This window comes from Oryctolagus cuniculus, chromosome 4 (genome assembly GCF_051225735.1).
Source record: "Oryctolagus cuniculus isolate XC-2025 breed Fujian yellow rabbit chromosome 4, ASM5122573v1, whole genome shotgun sequence".
NCBI classification, from domain to species: domain Eukaryota; kingdom Metazoa; phylum Chordata; class Mammalia; order Lagomorpha; family Leporidae; genus Oryctolagus; species Oryctolagus cuniculus.
The window spans coordinates 148,551,585-148,566,661 of NC_142870.1; the positions used below are offsets into that span (position 1 = coordinate 148,551,585).

A 15,077-nucleotide genomic window follows, 5' to 3' on the forward strand; every position below is an offset into this window, starting at 1 on the left:
TGTCCCGGTTGCCCCTCTTCCAGGCCAGCTCTCTGCTGTGGCCAGGGAGTGCAGTGGAGGATGGCCCAAGTCCTTGGGCCCTGCACCCCATGGAAGACCAGGAGAAGCACCTGGCTCCTGCCATCGGATCAGCGCGGTGCTGATGTCTAGGCTTTACTTTCAGAGTTTCTGGTTCATGGGCATAGGGTGAGGCCACAGAATTTACATTTCTGATGAGAACACAGCTGACGGTAATGTCTTGCGTCCAGGGGTGGACCAGCAGCTGAAAGCTGCTGATTTGGAAAGCTCATGCCTCCGCATCATGCTGATAAGAAGTGCCTGGCCCAGAGGCAGGCATTGGCACTCCAGAACTTGGTTCTTCAACAGTGGCTCATGTACGTACAATTGGAATCACCTGGGAGCACATTAGCTATGCAGAACCTCAGGGCTGCTGAATTTAAATCTGCATTTTAAAAAGATCCTCAAATGGTTCATTTGCACAAGGAACCACAGCAACATTGCTCCGGGAGAGTCTATCTGATGGAAGGGACTCCCAGAAGAACCCGTGGTCTTACTAAAAAAGCATAGTAAGGGACCTAAGTCTCTACAGAGCCATAGGTATTAAGAAGCAAACCTGAAATTTTGTGAATCTTCTCTAATCCTAAGAAGGTTGGAAGAGCTCTGACTTGGGACCCAAAAGAAAATGGCCTCAAATAGTCTTTCTGAAATTTCTCCTCCATGAAACATAGTTTAGTCAGAGCAGTGTTTCAACTCCGGTTGCATATTAAGCTGGTCAATTAAGGAGCTTCTAAAAATTCCAGTGCTCAAGCCACATTCCGCCTATTAGTTTTGGGAGCATTCCATTCTAAACGTTCTGTGACATTTCACAATATATTTAAATAGTGCTTTGGTCAGGACAAGAGCAATGCACCTGGGCTTGGGGGACTCCAAAGAGAAGAAACAGCCACTCTTTATAGTGAGTGGGAATGGGGTTCCGGAAAAGCAACTATGAATGCCACTGCTCCTCAGTGTACCTTTTCTACAGGTGTCCTTTTGAAAGCAGTGTTCCCTGTGTTTAACCCCTTACAAGGGAGTCTCAATCCCAATATGCCCAGCTGAAAAGTACAATCCTGGCATACGCACTTTCAGAGTCATGTTTTTCCAACTCAGCTTATTGAATACAAAACTATGTTTTGGCTTTCCATGGTTCAGCCTAAGAAACTCAAGGGCTGGATTTTAAGTTTACTTCTTGGCTCTTTTCAGCATTTCTAAGTTTCTCTATATTCTTCTGTTGCCCACACACATCTCTTATACATATTCAAAGCCAACAAGGTAAAAAAAAAAATCCCAGCAGATGGTTCTATATCCATTTCCCCTCAAGACTCATCAACAATTTCTAACTGTAAATCCAGCCAACCTGAGTGAGTTGGCCAAATCCTTGTGGCCATGAAGATTCCTTGATGGGGTCATTGGGAAAGGTTTCAATGGGGCTTCGATCTCCATGCCGAAATACCTGAAAGTGGAGAAGAGATGGTAGTGTTACATATTTCAGTTGTGTTTTGGTTCTCTCTAGCATAATAATTTTCTTCTAAACAACAGCTGGTTTTCAACCTTGACTGCCCACTGAAATAATTTTGGGAGTCTTAAAAAAAATTCTGAGGACTGGGCCAGCACCATGGCTCACTTGGCTAATCCTCCGCCTGCGGTGCTGGCACCCCAGATTCTAGTCCCGGTTGCTCCTCTTCCAGTCCAGCTCTCTACTATGGCCCGGGAGGGCAGCGGAGGATGGCCCAGATGCTTGGGTCCCTATACCTACATGGGAGACCGGGAGGAAGCACCTGGCTCCTGGCTTCAGATCAGCCCAGCACTGGCCATAGTGGCCATTAGGGGAGTGAACCAACAGAAGCAAGACCTTTCTCTCTCTCTCTCACTGTCTATAACTCTACCTGTCAAATAAAAAAAAAAAAAAAAAAAAAATTCTGAGGACTGAGTCCCACTCCTACTGATTCTTTTTTTAAATGAGTCTGGGGTGCAACTAGGACATGAAGATTTAAAAAATCTCCCTAGGGGCCAGCACTGTGGCACAGCGGGTTAACGCCCTGGCCTGAAGTGCCACATCCTATATGGGCACCGGCTCTAGTCCCAGTTGCTCCTCTTCTGATCCAGCTCTCTGCTGTGGCCTGGGAAAGCAGCAGAAGATGGCCCAAGTCCTTGGGCCCCTGCACCCATGTGGGAGACCCGGAAGAGGCTCCTGGCTCCTGGCTTCGGATCGGTGCAGCTCTGGCTGTTGAGGCCAATTGGGGAGTGAACCATCGGATGGATGACCTCTCTCTCTCTCTGGCTCTCCTCTCTATGTAACTCTGACTTTCAAATAAAAATAAATAAACCTTTAAAAAAAATCTCTAGAGAAGTTTCAGGTAAAGGAGCGCTATTCATGCCCACTAGCACTTTCGCTGGTCTCAGGTAATGTAGGAATCCAGGTGGTCAGCCTTCAGAAGGCAGCAGACACATGCATGGTGATGGGTTCATGTATAAGGGCAGGAAGGAACAGAAAGCTTACCATGTCACTTTTATTGCAGATGGACTCTGATACTTCTAAGAGAAGGATTACTCCTTTGATTACAATTTCAGTAATAATGGCATTAAACATTTTACCTATAATAAAAATGGTGGTTTTTAAATGCCACCTTCAATTTGTGACCATTCTGAGCCAGTGATTTATTTGTGTTTAGGACTTTGGGGAAGGAATCATGGGCAGGGAGATTAGGAAAGCTAATCTGAATACTTTAAGAACACGATTCTGGATCTGTAAGCATTCAGTGCTATTTTGATTACACATTTTTCATTGGAGAGAGTAATCAGGACTTTGGAAACCTTGGTACTTTGATCCTAATATGCTTTCTGCCAAAACTATAATGTAAGCAAAAAATAAGGAAAGAATAACATACTCACATCTCTGAGTATGACGTGAACTTGACATTGATATCAGTAACTTTTTTTGAAGGTTTATTTTTTTTAAAGTCAGAGTTACAGTGAGAGAGGAAGAGAGACAGAAATCTTCCATCCTCTGGTTTGCTTTTTAATTGGCTGCAATGACCAAGGCTGAGCCAGGAGCTTTATCCATGTCTCCCACGTGGATTCAGGAGACCAAGCACTGGGGCCATCTTCTGCTGTCTCCCTAGGTGCATTAGCAGGTTCCTGGATTGGAAGTGGAGCAGCTAGTACACATACTGGCATCCTTAATGGATGTTGGCTTTGCAGGGGTTGGCTTTACCTGCCATGCCACAATGCTGGATACTCAGCAACTTTTTTAATACAGAGAAAGGCTGTATAACACCGTGCTTTATCTGAGATTACCTATATCTGCCATATATACTACCTGACTAATATGTTCCTTTGAAAAGAGGGCCAAAGGGGCTACTCATTTGAAATCTTATAAAGCAGTCAACAGACTGAATAAGGATCAATCTCCAGCTTCAGCTCTCTGAAAAGGGATTCCAGGTAAGTGGGTATAGCAGGCTCCTACGACTTGGGGTGTGTCTTCAGTGTCTGAAGAAATCCAATCCTTCAGTTCCCCACCCATAAGAAATGAAAACCTCAGTAGAAAAGGCAGCAGAAGACAGAGGGATGACAGTGCAGTAGGAATTCAGAGATAGTTTTGGTCAGGTAAGGAACTGCTGTCGTGCATGGTTCCTCCTGGCTATAAGAATAGCTGTGCTTTCTCTCGCATACCTGCAGTTATTGTCTCTAGGGGTGACTTGGTCATGTTTAGAAATTGTCAAATTTAACCATTCATGCCTCTCTTTCCAGAATTGAAACATTTATTGGGCTTCTTAGCACCAAGTTATTGTGCAAAATACTTTTCCAAACCTGAATAACTGAAGGTATAATCTGGTTTCAATAGATTACAAACTTCACATTGCTTAGTTTCCAGAGTTTCTCAATCTCAGGTTTTGACATTTGGGGCTGGATAATCCTCTGCTGTGAGGGCCATTGTGCACATTATGGGATGCACAGCGGCAATCCTGACCCCTTCCCACTCAATGTCAGTAGCATTTCCCAGTCCTGATAACTGAAAGAGCCAAATGTCCCCTAGAGGGAAAAATCACCCCCAGTTGAGTGCTGCTGAGTCAGAGAAGTCAGATCAGGGACATTGTGGTAAAATAATTTACAATGCTTTTTCTCACCATATAACCACAACAATAAATCTTCCTTTGTCCTAGGAACTGCTTCTCACATATTTAATCCTCTCTTCAGTTCTACAGTTACTATAACTATTTTCATTCCACACAGAGGAATATGACATTAGCTAAGTGATTTGCCCAAACTCACACAGCAGGTAAGTGGTAGGGCTGGGATTGTCACCACAGCTGTGTGTCCCCAATATCAGTCTTCCCAGATATCCAAGATAGTGTCCCTGATGCCAGCATACCCAGGAGAGGGGTATTTCTCCATACACACTCTCCCAGTATGCCAGCTAAGTCTACATGATCTGGCACCTGGGCTTCTTTATAACCATGACCCGAAGTACTTGTTTCCTCTGCAATTGGAAGAAATGTGTATATACGTGTGTTGCATCAGAAGAAACCAAAACCTTAATAGAAAAGTAATCCCCAAAGCACAATGAATCATGTGCATCATTTAAAAAATAAAACTGATGTTATGCAACTAGTGGACAAAATGGCCCAAGGAGAAGACAAGTGCAATGAACTTGGTGGGATGTGTTCTAAGGAGCAGAGCACTAGGGGTTGGCATTGTGGTACAGTAGATTACACTTCTGCCTGCAGTGTTGGCATCCCATGTGGGTGTCAGTTCAAGTCCTATCTATTCCACTTCCAATCCAGCTCCCTGCTAATACACCTGGGAAAGCAGCAGATGACTCAAGGACCTAGGCCGCTGTACCCACATGGGAGACTGTGAAGAAAGCTCCTGGCTTCTGGCTTCAGTGTGGCCCAGCCCAGACCATTGTGGCCATTTGGGGAGTGAATAAGCAGATGGAAATCTCTCTGTCTCTCCTTCTCTCTATATCTCTGCTTTTCAAATAAATACATAAATTAAAAAAAAAAAAGAGCAGAGCACTGGACATGATCATGAGACTTGGTACTTCTCACTCTGACCCACACAAGGCACTTGAAAAAGCTTGTGGAAAATGGAGTTCAGTTTATTTTGGTGAAATAATGTTCAGAAAATCCATGCATACTTTTTTTTTAATACCATGCATTTTTCTTAACTTCTGAAGACCCCTCATATTCAGAAATAATTGTATTCCCCTGTGTTCCAGTGGATTTTCAGTATCTCTGAGGCTGTGGTTCAAGCATGCTATGGAGTGTTTGGAAGGGATGCCCACAGAAATACTCAGTAACCATCCCCTGCCTCAAGGGATGGAGTTCAGTGTGTGTATGTACATGCATATATGGGTATCACCGTGTGCATGTGTGTCTGAGTCTGTTTGTGTGTATGTACTTCAAGGGTGCTCTCCTTGGGTTACTGGAGTTTCTCAGTTCAGCTGGAGCTTTGGAGTATGCCTGGGCACATTTTAAAATCTGTGGTAGGACAATTTTCTTAACTGCTGCTCTATCAAAGTCATTACCTCTGTTCTCAGTCCAGCAATCACACTCTATGGAATCTTTTGGAAACCTAAAAGTGCATTATTAGCAGTTAGGATTATTGGCAGTACTGGAGATAACTGCAACCCCTTTGGTTTGCACAATCCTCCATGGTCTGCAGAATCCTTTCTCCTGCTATCCCTTCAACCCTGCCACAAGGACAGGTCGGCACTACTGCTTCACCGAGCCAGTGGGAAAACTGAAGCTCCAAGAGACCGAGGAAGCCGAGCGGATCTCCGAATTCTCATAACTGCTAACTCACCACTTGCTAATCCCTGCCCTATTGCATTTACTTCACCCTTGGAATCACACGGCAGGCCACTCTTTTTTTAAGAACCATGGCATGGTGCCCCTGTAAGGAACCCTGTTCCATCAAGTCTGCTAAATAGATTGGCACAAGGCTTTGGATGTAGACACCCTGGTGCATAGACTTGAGGACACGTCCCGTCTTTCTACACACAACAGTGATGTGCTCTCTCTTACTTTTTCTTTCAAGATTTTATTTATTTATTTGAAAGGCAGAGCTGGAGAAAGAGAGAGAAAGAGAGAGAAAGAGAGAGAGAGATCCTCCATCCACTGGCTCACTCCCCAAATGGCTGCAATGGCTAGAGCCAGGCCAATTTGAAGCCTGGAACCAGGATCCTCCCCTGGGCCTCCCACACAGGTGCAGGGGCCCAAGGAATTGGGCCATCCTCCATTGCCCTCCCAGACCATAGCAGAGTGCCAGATCAGAAGTGGAACCGTCAGGACCCAAACGGGTGCCCACTGGGATGCCTGCACTGCTAGCACCGGCCCCTTTGATGTGCTCCTTTACAAAATGTCAATCAGAATACATCACTTGCTTGCTTAGGAACCTCTAATGCCCTCCCATTGTATTGCAACATTTGCAGAAAATGTTAAAGAAATGCAAAAGCAGAGCTTTTTTTATAATGAGACCCTGTGAGCCCACTACTGGATGAGACAACTATCAACTTTTGTGTAGCTGGTCTTGTTTCATGGGTACCCTCTTCACTGTCAGATACTACACCATGTTCCACTGCTCTTTACTGAAAATTAAGAGTTCTTCCAAGGGCCCACCAAACCCTCCCCACCACACTGTATGAACCTTACATCCTTGCTAAACATGCCTAGCTACATGGGCCTTCCTGTGCCTCCAGCCTCAGGGCCTTTGCCTTTGAGGTTCTATCTGCTTGGAGTGTCCTACTTCTGCTGCATCTCCTCACACCCATCCACTCAGTCCATGTCTGTTCTGAGAAACGTGACCTCCACAGAAGGGCCTCCCTTGACTATCTGTCATACAGTGAATCCTGCAATCTCTGTCACATCTCATTGCTTTATTGTTTATCACGGACATTTTCTTATTATTTCTTAAAAACATTTAAAAAAAAATCTGGGTCTTCCTCTCTCCATAAAGCCCTGGACTGCAGAATTCCTGCTGTCATGGGCCCTGGTATACTCTCAAATGGTGCCTGGGGCATAAGGAGACAGGACATTGAGATGAATGAGTCAAACTGGATTGCATATAGTTCCTCCAGACACAGTATGGCTTCCTTTCCAGTTTCCAATTTCACAGGGGCTTTGGATTTTCACACCCATATATCAGAAAATGAGATGATGGTGCCCCTTTTTTCTCCTTTCTTTCATTCCCTCATCTTGCCCATCTGTCTGCTTCCTGTGTATCTTTGCTATTAGAACAGAGAGCTTAGAACAAAGTTCTGAGCTTCTGGATCAGACTGGAGCCTCATAAAACAGCGCATTCTCCTTTCAGGTTTGGAATTCAAGACACATCAGAACCTTTGGGATGATTCTTGGACTCCTGACGGGACCTTGGCTCTGGACACTGGCTCTTCTCCCTGTTTTCTGAAGGAGTGCTCCGAGTCAGGATACTCTGGATGTACAAAGGTGACCAGGAATAAAAGTCGATTTCCTTCTCTTCTTTTAGGAACTGAGACAGAAATCCACTGGCAAAGAGAATTAAAAAGTAAAACAGTTTGGGTGGAAATGAAGGCCTTTTACATGAATGGCACTTCAGAGGGATGAAGGAAAGCTGCCTGACCATAGGAGGAATTGGTGGGAGTATTCACACTAAACTCGCCAGGGGATGGCAGGACAAGACTAACAAAACTTCATCCAGGGCCCAGGAAGAAGAGGGAGGCCTGCAGGAAAGGGAAGTGGAACAAACTGTGCATTACATTGTGTGATCCATCAGGAAAGCTCTGGCTTTCTAGTCGCTTAGTCCTGGGCTCAAACTGCCTTATCACCATAATGCTGAGTCCACAGGATGCATTCTGTATACACGATTTATTATGTTTGCTATAATTATTTTTGATGTTGATGTTGTATTATTTGGACATATAACTTAGCTACCCTATGTACAAAGGTACTACAAAATGTTTGTGAAGAGTAGAATTAAAAGATAAATTTATTTTAGTGCAAAAAAATTTTTGGAACCCAAGCCTCCAGGGATTTTTGAAAATTCATGAAAAATGCATGTTGTACAAAAACTCTATGAATTTCAAAATTTTTTCCACCCAAATGAACATCTTTCTATTCCAGTTTCCATGAGCTTTCTGAAATACCCTCAAATTTAGTCCTTTCCTAAGGCAATAGTTTGCAGCACACACAGCAAATGAGCACTACCTGCTGAACAAAGGGAAACACACCCTCTCTTGCCAGAAACACCTCACTCACTCCCTTCATCTCTCTTCTGCTCCCATCTCCCTGACCGAGAGGAATACTTCATTATCCCTTTGCATTTAGGACACCTTGAAATCTCCAAGCACCCAGAGCAGCCACCTGCTGGGTTGCCAAATGCAATTTCCCTGATCAGTTCCCCACCCTGCAAGTTTTGCAAGATGCACGCCCATAAAACTGGGCAACAGTCTCTGTCAGCAAACCAAACTGCCCTCCTACCTGGCCCAGGACCAGCACTGGCTGCACAGTGGTCTTCCCACAACTGACGCTGAAGAACCTGCAGGACTCCAGGGGCTGCTTGGCTGCTCTTGACTCGGGGATTAGGGAGCCACAGAGGGAAGGAGAGCAATTGTAGAGCTGTTGGTGAACTGAGGCAGGAGACCTAGCTTTTGTTTTCTAGCAGAGAGTTTTAGCTGGCACGTTGTTTCATAAACTCTAGAAGTGCCACCAGAGCAGTTCCTGCTTTTAAAACATTATTTGTTTACTTGAAAGTCAGAGAGAGGATGAGAGAGCTGGGCAAGACCAAAGCCAGGAGTAGAGAACTCCATCCCTGTCTCCCCCATGAGTGGCGGGGACCAAATACTTGAACGATTGCCTGCTGCCTTCCAGTGTACATTAGCAGGAAGCTGGAACGGGGACTCAAACCCAGGCACTCTGACATGGGATGCAGGCATACCAAGGAGCGTCTTAGCCACTGTGTCAAATCCTGCCTCTGCCCTCCCCCACCCTCCCTGAACAGTTATATCTTGAGTCCCCAGGACCTACTACACCAGAGATAAGCACCAACTCCCTTTTTATTACTCTTACGTAATACTAAGATAGTATTAATGCCTTATGGGTGATTTGGGACATTTGAAATACACAGAGAGCTTGGCACCTGGTAGGTGTTCGTTATCTAGTAGCTACAATTATAAATCTTTAATCAAAGTAAAAAAGGCTTATAGGTCCTGAGAAGTTCAAGAACAAATTAGAGGGTGGTGTCAGTGGTCTATTCCAGCCAAGAGGAGAAGCCCAGTGTGTCAGTGCATAAGATCTGTTTAACTTGGAGTCACAATATTCAAGTTATATTTCTCCAGTTTTCATGGGCCCCCAGCACGGGGAAGAAAGCTGATCCAACTTAAGAGATGTGTAAGTGCTGCATCTTTGTGAGAATAAAAACACCAGACATTTTAATTAACTGGTTCTGTGACTGCTGTAAAACACACGCATGGGGAACTTAGGGTAGCATTTGTATGTTAATAATAGTTACGGTATTCAGGGCATTTGCCAGCCAGGCCTAGAAGTATAGTCATGGTCTGTACAACCGACCACACAGCCCACCACACTCCCTTGCAACGATGTCACCTAGCAATGTCAGAGCACCTGCATTGCCAGGAGTTACCATCCAGTGTTCACACAGTGGTGAGGTTGCCTAATGATGCATTTCTCAGAGCACGGCCCCGTCATTACAGTATGTATGACTGTGCTTTCTATATAGGAACTCAATTAAGCATCACAGCAACCCCAGAATGCACTATTACTGCCACTTTACTGATAAGGAAATGCAGGCATTCCTCCAAAATCACACAGCTAGGAAGGGGCTGAGCTGGCATGCAAACTCAGGCCATCTGACTCTTGAGCCTGTGCCATGTCACTTCCTTGATGTTTATACCTCATGCTCCTTTTCAAGGGTTTCAAGGCCTCTTATGTGTCTTATCACCATGGCATCATTGTCTTCCCAGGAATCCAGTGAGAAAACTCAGGATCATTTTGGTTTCTCTCTCTTCTTTAATATGGGGTTCTACCTTCACATTTATTTTAAGAAAGCTTTTATTTAATAAATACAAATTTCATAGGTACAGCTTTAGGAATATAGAGGTTGCCTTCACATTTTTTTGAAGCACCCTTTGTTTTCTTACTCTACTGCTTTTGGATCCAACACAGGACATCATGATGCTTTGCCTTAAGTGTGGTAGGAGCCCCTCCTCCGTTCTCACCTCCAGCCACTCCCCCCTCCAGCCAGACTTAACACACATTGTGTGTTTCCCCCAAGGCAGAGCAAGTTAGAATTCACTGGTAGGGGAGACTTAAGGACACACAAGCTGAGTACTTAGTCTTGGGTTTTAATAGAGGTGATAGCTATGTAATACTTCTTTTTTCTTTGCTCCTTCAAATTGCACACATGCCCATAATCAATTCAAAAGCTCAAGAATAGTGAAGGGGTAACCAAGTGAAAGAAGCCAGCCACAGAAGGACCACATCATTCCACTTACATGAAGTCCTAGAGTAGTCAAGTTCAGAGACAGAAGCAGAATGGTTATTGACAGGGGCTATAGTCCGGGGGAGTGGGGAGAGACTGTGAGAGAATGGGGAGCTATTGTTCAATGGATGAGGAGTTTCAGTTTTGCAAGATGCAAATAGTTGGGAGGTGTTGCCCAATTATGTGAAAGCACTTAACACCATGGAACTGCACACTTAAAAATGGTTAAGATGATGAATTTTATGTTATGCACGTTTCACCACAATTAAAGAAAACAACAATTAAGTGTCATTTAGATTTTATCCAAAAGATTGGAACACGTCCATTTTAGATGAATGGCTCCCAGCAGCACCTTACATTTGTATCATGGTTCACATTTTCCTCTGAGTGTCATATTCTTTGATCCTAAAGACAACTCTGTGATGTAGGAGGATCACTGTGATCATTATCCTAAACATTAAGTTTGGGGAATTTGAAGATGGATCAAGTGACCTGTCAATGATCCCAAACCTCATCGATGATGTTGTGATTTAATTTGATTTCAGGAAAGTTCAGTGGCTGCCGCTGTGGCGCAGCAGGTTAAAGCCCTGGCCTGAAGCACTGGCATCCCATATGGACGCAGGTTCTAGTCCTGGCTGCTCCTCTTCCAGTCCAGCTCTCTGCTATGGCCTGGGAAAGCAGAAGATGGCCCAAGTCCTTGGGCCCCTGCACCCATGTGGGAGACCCAGAGGAAGTTTCTGGCTCCTGGCTTCGGATCGGTACAGCTCTGGCTGTTGCAGCCAACTGGGGAGTGAACCAGTGGATAGAAGACCTCTCTCTCTATCTCTACCTCTCTCTGTAACTCTTTCAAATAAATAAAATAAATCTTAAAAACAAAAGAAAGTTCAACATTTTCCTAGGTGGGGCTTTCAACTTGTCTTCCAGAAAAGAACATTAGGGAATTAATAACAGGATTGGACTACAAGCCTGGAGTAGGAGTGAGGAAAACTTTTCTGTGATCATGAGGAACAGAGATGGAATCATGCTAAGTTGTGCAATCACAGGACAGAAGTTAGCCACCCCCATGTGCAGCTGATGAGCTTAGTTAAGATTTGGAGGGGAGTCCCATCAAGTAAAGCCTATGACTTGAATAAGAATCTACAAGAAGTCAACCATGAAAGCACCATGAGAGTGTGCACCTTGTGACTCATCCCTTTTCTTTGTAAAACCTCAGTGGAATGAGACGGCATTGTTCTGGCTGAGATCACCTGCACTGTGGTTTTCCCCAGCTCTGAGGAGAGAGAATGCTTTGAAATGGCATTTCCCTAATTCTGGATGGAACAATATGATGCATGAGATTACTTCAAAAAAAGCCAAGTGGGTGTGGGGGACATTAGTAGGTATAGTAATGAGCAAGATTCACCATAAGTGATAATTACTGAAGCTTGCTGATGGGCACAGTGGAACTCATCATACTTACTCATATATATTTTGCTAAAAATACCAATTCTTTAAGGACATTCTGGGGGAAAAGAGGTGAATCAGTGCTGGTGGATGCTATCGCCACTTTAGGGAACAACGTCACTGACTCCTTTCCTGGAAAGCCACAAATTAAAGATTCTGAGGAGCCCTGCACTAAAGAGATCTTTTAACATGGTTTAACCCACATTTTCTTCCCAAAGCTGACTTGACATTCCAAACCCATTTTTCCTCATGCAATATCTGTTAACAAGTCATCAAATCAGCATTTCATGGGACACACTGTGGCGAAATCTGTTTCAAAAGATTGTGTTGTGATTCTGTTCCTGGCGGGGAGGGCCAGAACAGGAACCAAGGACAGTTTCCTGATCTTTCTGCCAAGAACACCTTTTCAGAAGCGGGAAGATTTATTTTTCTTGGACAAGGAAAAGCAAGGAAACTGCCTGCTGATTCAGAATGAAGCTACCACAGCAGCCCTGACAGTGGGATCTCAGGTCCCATGTGATAGATCCATGCACACAGAAGGAGCAGACCACATCCAGAGATGAAAGGCACAGCCTCTGGAATTCTATCCACCACTCCAGGTGTTTGATCATGGGCAAGCTGCTGAGCCACCTTGTGCCTCAGTTTCTTCATCCATAAAATAGGGAAAATAAGTTTTACACACCTCCATAGAATGCTTGTCAAATTTAGCAAATAAAATATAGGATGCCCAAATATTACATAGGACATACTTATACTAAACAATTATTGTTTATGTGAAATTCAAATTCCACTGCTCCTCTGTGTTTTATCTGATAACTCTACCTCATGCGGTGGTGATAGAATATGTGACATGATCCAGACTGAAGTCTCAGAACCATGCCTGGTATCTAATAGGCACTCAATTCACTACTGGTCATCATCATCATTAATATTAGCACCTTTCTTTATTCTGGTCCTTCTAATAATTTTCCAAAGATTGCCTTAAGTATATGATTTAATCACTTCTAGTCATATTTTCTACAATGAATATAAAGAAGACACTGATATCTTTTGGTTTAAGTCCTTAGAGTTATTCTATGAAGCTCAAGAAAGATGTATTAAGTTGATTGTCATCTATCATTAATTAGAAAAAGACATGCAGGAAATGTAGTTAACGTTAGCCTTGTATGATGTTTGTGAATTTTTACTTTCATATTGTGGTTTTCTTTAGAGGAAGAATTAACTTATGACCCCTGGATGTGCATTACTCAAGGTGGAGAAGTGGAGAGGAAGCCCACACAGAGAAGTTAGCCTGGGCTGTGGGTAAGAAAGGGCAGGGTGACTCTCCTACCTGCTGGCAGTTAGGAGTTCATTACACATCTCAATGAAGATTGTACTCAACCAGCTGCCTGGTCCCAGATTTGCAGTGTACCAGGGACAGAAGAATGCAATACAATTTCTAGACACCTGGCACTTATCTAATGCACACTGAATACAGACAAGTCTTGCTTGCATGCATTTCCTTATACAAGGTACACAATCATGTCAGCACATTAGTCTGACAGCTGGCAAACCATTTGTAAATAAACCGATGACATGTCTCTCTTGTTTTCTATCATCAATGATCCATGACCTAGTAAAAATGTACTGGACAAAGAATTATTCTTTATGGAAACACATGGTTATCAGATTTTCTGTAGGAAATTTAATCTTTAAGTACAAGATGATACTCTTCCTCCAAATCATAAAACAACTTAAAATTCTTATGAAAAGAATATTTACTTATTTATCAGCCCACATTCACTTCCTCAATTAAAAGGTACAGGGAAGAGAGAGAAGGAGAAAGACCGTGAAATTCAAGGAGACTTAGAGGCAGAGAGAAATAGAGTGAAATACAGAAAAAAAACAGAAACAGAGTCCCAGAGACAGAGGTCAAAGACTCTTAGGTACCTGGTAAACCCCACTGACTTTGTAAACCCTTTCTGGATCTGTTTTTAAATAATGCCAGTAGTGTATTTTCTTACCCTGATATCATGCATTAGCTTCCCATCCCCCTTTTCCAGAACCTGTCAAATACACCACAGGTGGGGAAAACAACTCGCCTATAAATCAGGAAATCAACCTAAAATTCGGAGTTTTAGTTTCACTTTTATGCTTCAAAGGCTGCTATTAATGTTCCTGCTCCCTGATAAACAAACTGGAAAGGCACTACTTCATTAAGAAAACAACCGAGTTTTCCTTCTTTTCTCTTTGGTTTGCAAACGAATGATCATGAAATTGAATGAAGCCAGGTTGGCTCCAGGTATGTAAACAGCACCCAGCTGGAGCTGATGTGGCACACAAAAAGGAATCTAAATTCAAGGCAGCTATAAAGTCAGTCAATAAATTAATAGCATCAGCCAAGCCTAAATAAATAAATAGAGAGAGATAGATGGATACCAATCCTTTTTGTCAGGACACGTTAGGTTTTCATTAGGAGGAACTTGTAAAACTTGATTATTCACTTTCTGAGTTTGAACAGAGCCTGGTCAACACAAGGCTAAAATGAAACCTGAAACTCGGCTTTCAGACCCTGATGGTAACACAGTTTTAAGGAAAACAAAAAAAAAAAAAAGAAAGAGAAAAGCAGGGAGATAAATCTACTCACCAGCGCCACAAACTTCAACTCCTTGGCCAGCACGCCGCGGGCTAGCCAGAAGGAAAGCAGGAGCGAGAATCCCAGGTGGGGGCTCGCTGCCCCGGCCCCTAGAAGCGTCGTGGCTTTCATGCTGGGAACAGGGTGTCCAGCTGAAGATCCGGAGGTGCTGCTTCCACTTCAAAGGCTTTAAGAGGGGAAGCTATTTAATCAAGGGATTGAGTGGGAGGGAGGAGCCACCCTCATAAATAGTAAAATTTCCAGGAAGTTTGGGCGGGGTTTGGTATGTAATTTTGGAGCTGGGCGTTAGATCGCCAGCTCCTTAGCCTGAGGAGGCCCAGAGGTAGGAGGGCTCTTGCTCAAGACCACAGAGCATGTTTCTTTTCTGTTGTAAGTTCACCTGCATCTTTCCTTTAGATGGGGGGACAGGGGTATTTCCGCACTGGCTCTATGGCTGTCGCTGTCTGAAAGGGATCCACTGTAGGGAATCTTTTGGGAATCC

The 15,077-nt window shown here is 43.8% G+C and overlaps 1 protein-coding gene and 1 long non-coding RNA gene across 2 annotated transcripts in view; one reads left to right on the forward strand and one right to left on the reverse strand.

Moving 5' to 3' along the window:
• Positions 1 to 11,400, forward strand: part of LOC149127167 (uncharacterized) — a 93,408-nt gene extending 82,008 nt beyond the window's left edge. Inside the window, exons 3-4 of the long non-coding RNA XR_016233297.1 lie at positions 7,354 to 7,487; positions 11,064 to 11,400. This is a non-coding gene — a long non-coding RNA (uncharacterized LOC149127167). The remainder of the gene's footprint in view (positions 1 to 7,353; positions 7,488 to 11,063) is intronic.
• Positions 1 to 14,757, reverse strand: part of ACP3 (acid phosphatase 3) — a 58,878-nt gene extending 44,121 nt beyond the window's left edge. The window contains exons 1-2 of the mRNA XM_002722062.6: positions 14,588 to 14,757; positions 1,397 to 1,492 (exon numbers count right to left, since the gene is read on the reverse strand). Of these exons, the coding sequence (XP_002722108.4) occupies positions 1,397 to 1,492; positions 14,588 to 14,707 (216 nt within the window). The 5' untranslated portion in view covers positions 14,708 to 14,757. The remainder of the gene's footprint in view (positions 1 to 1,396; positions 1,493 to 14,587) is intronic.
• Between the last annotated feature and the right edge of the window lie 320 nt (positions 14,758 to 15,077).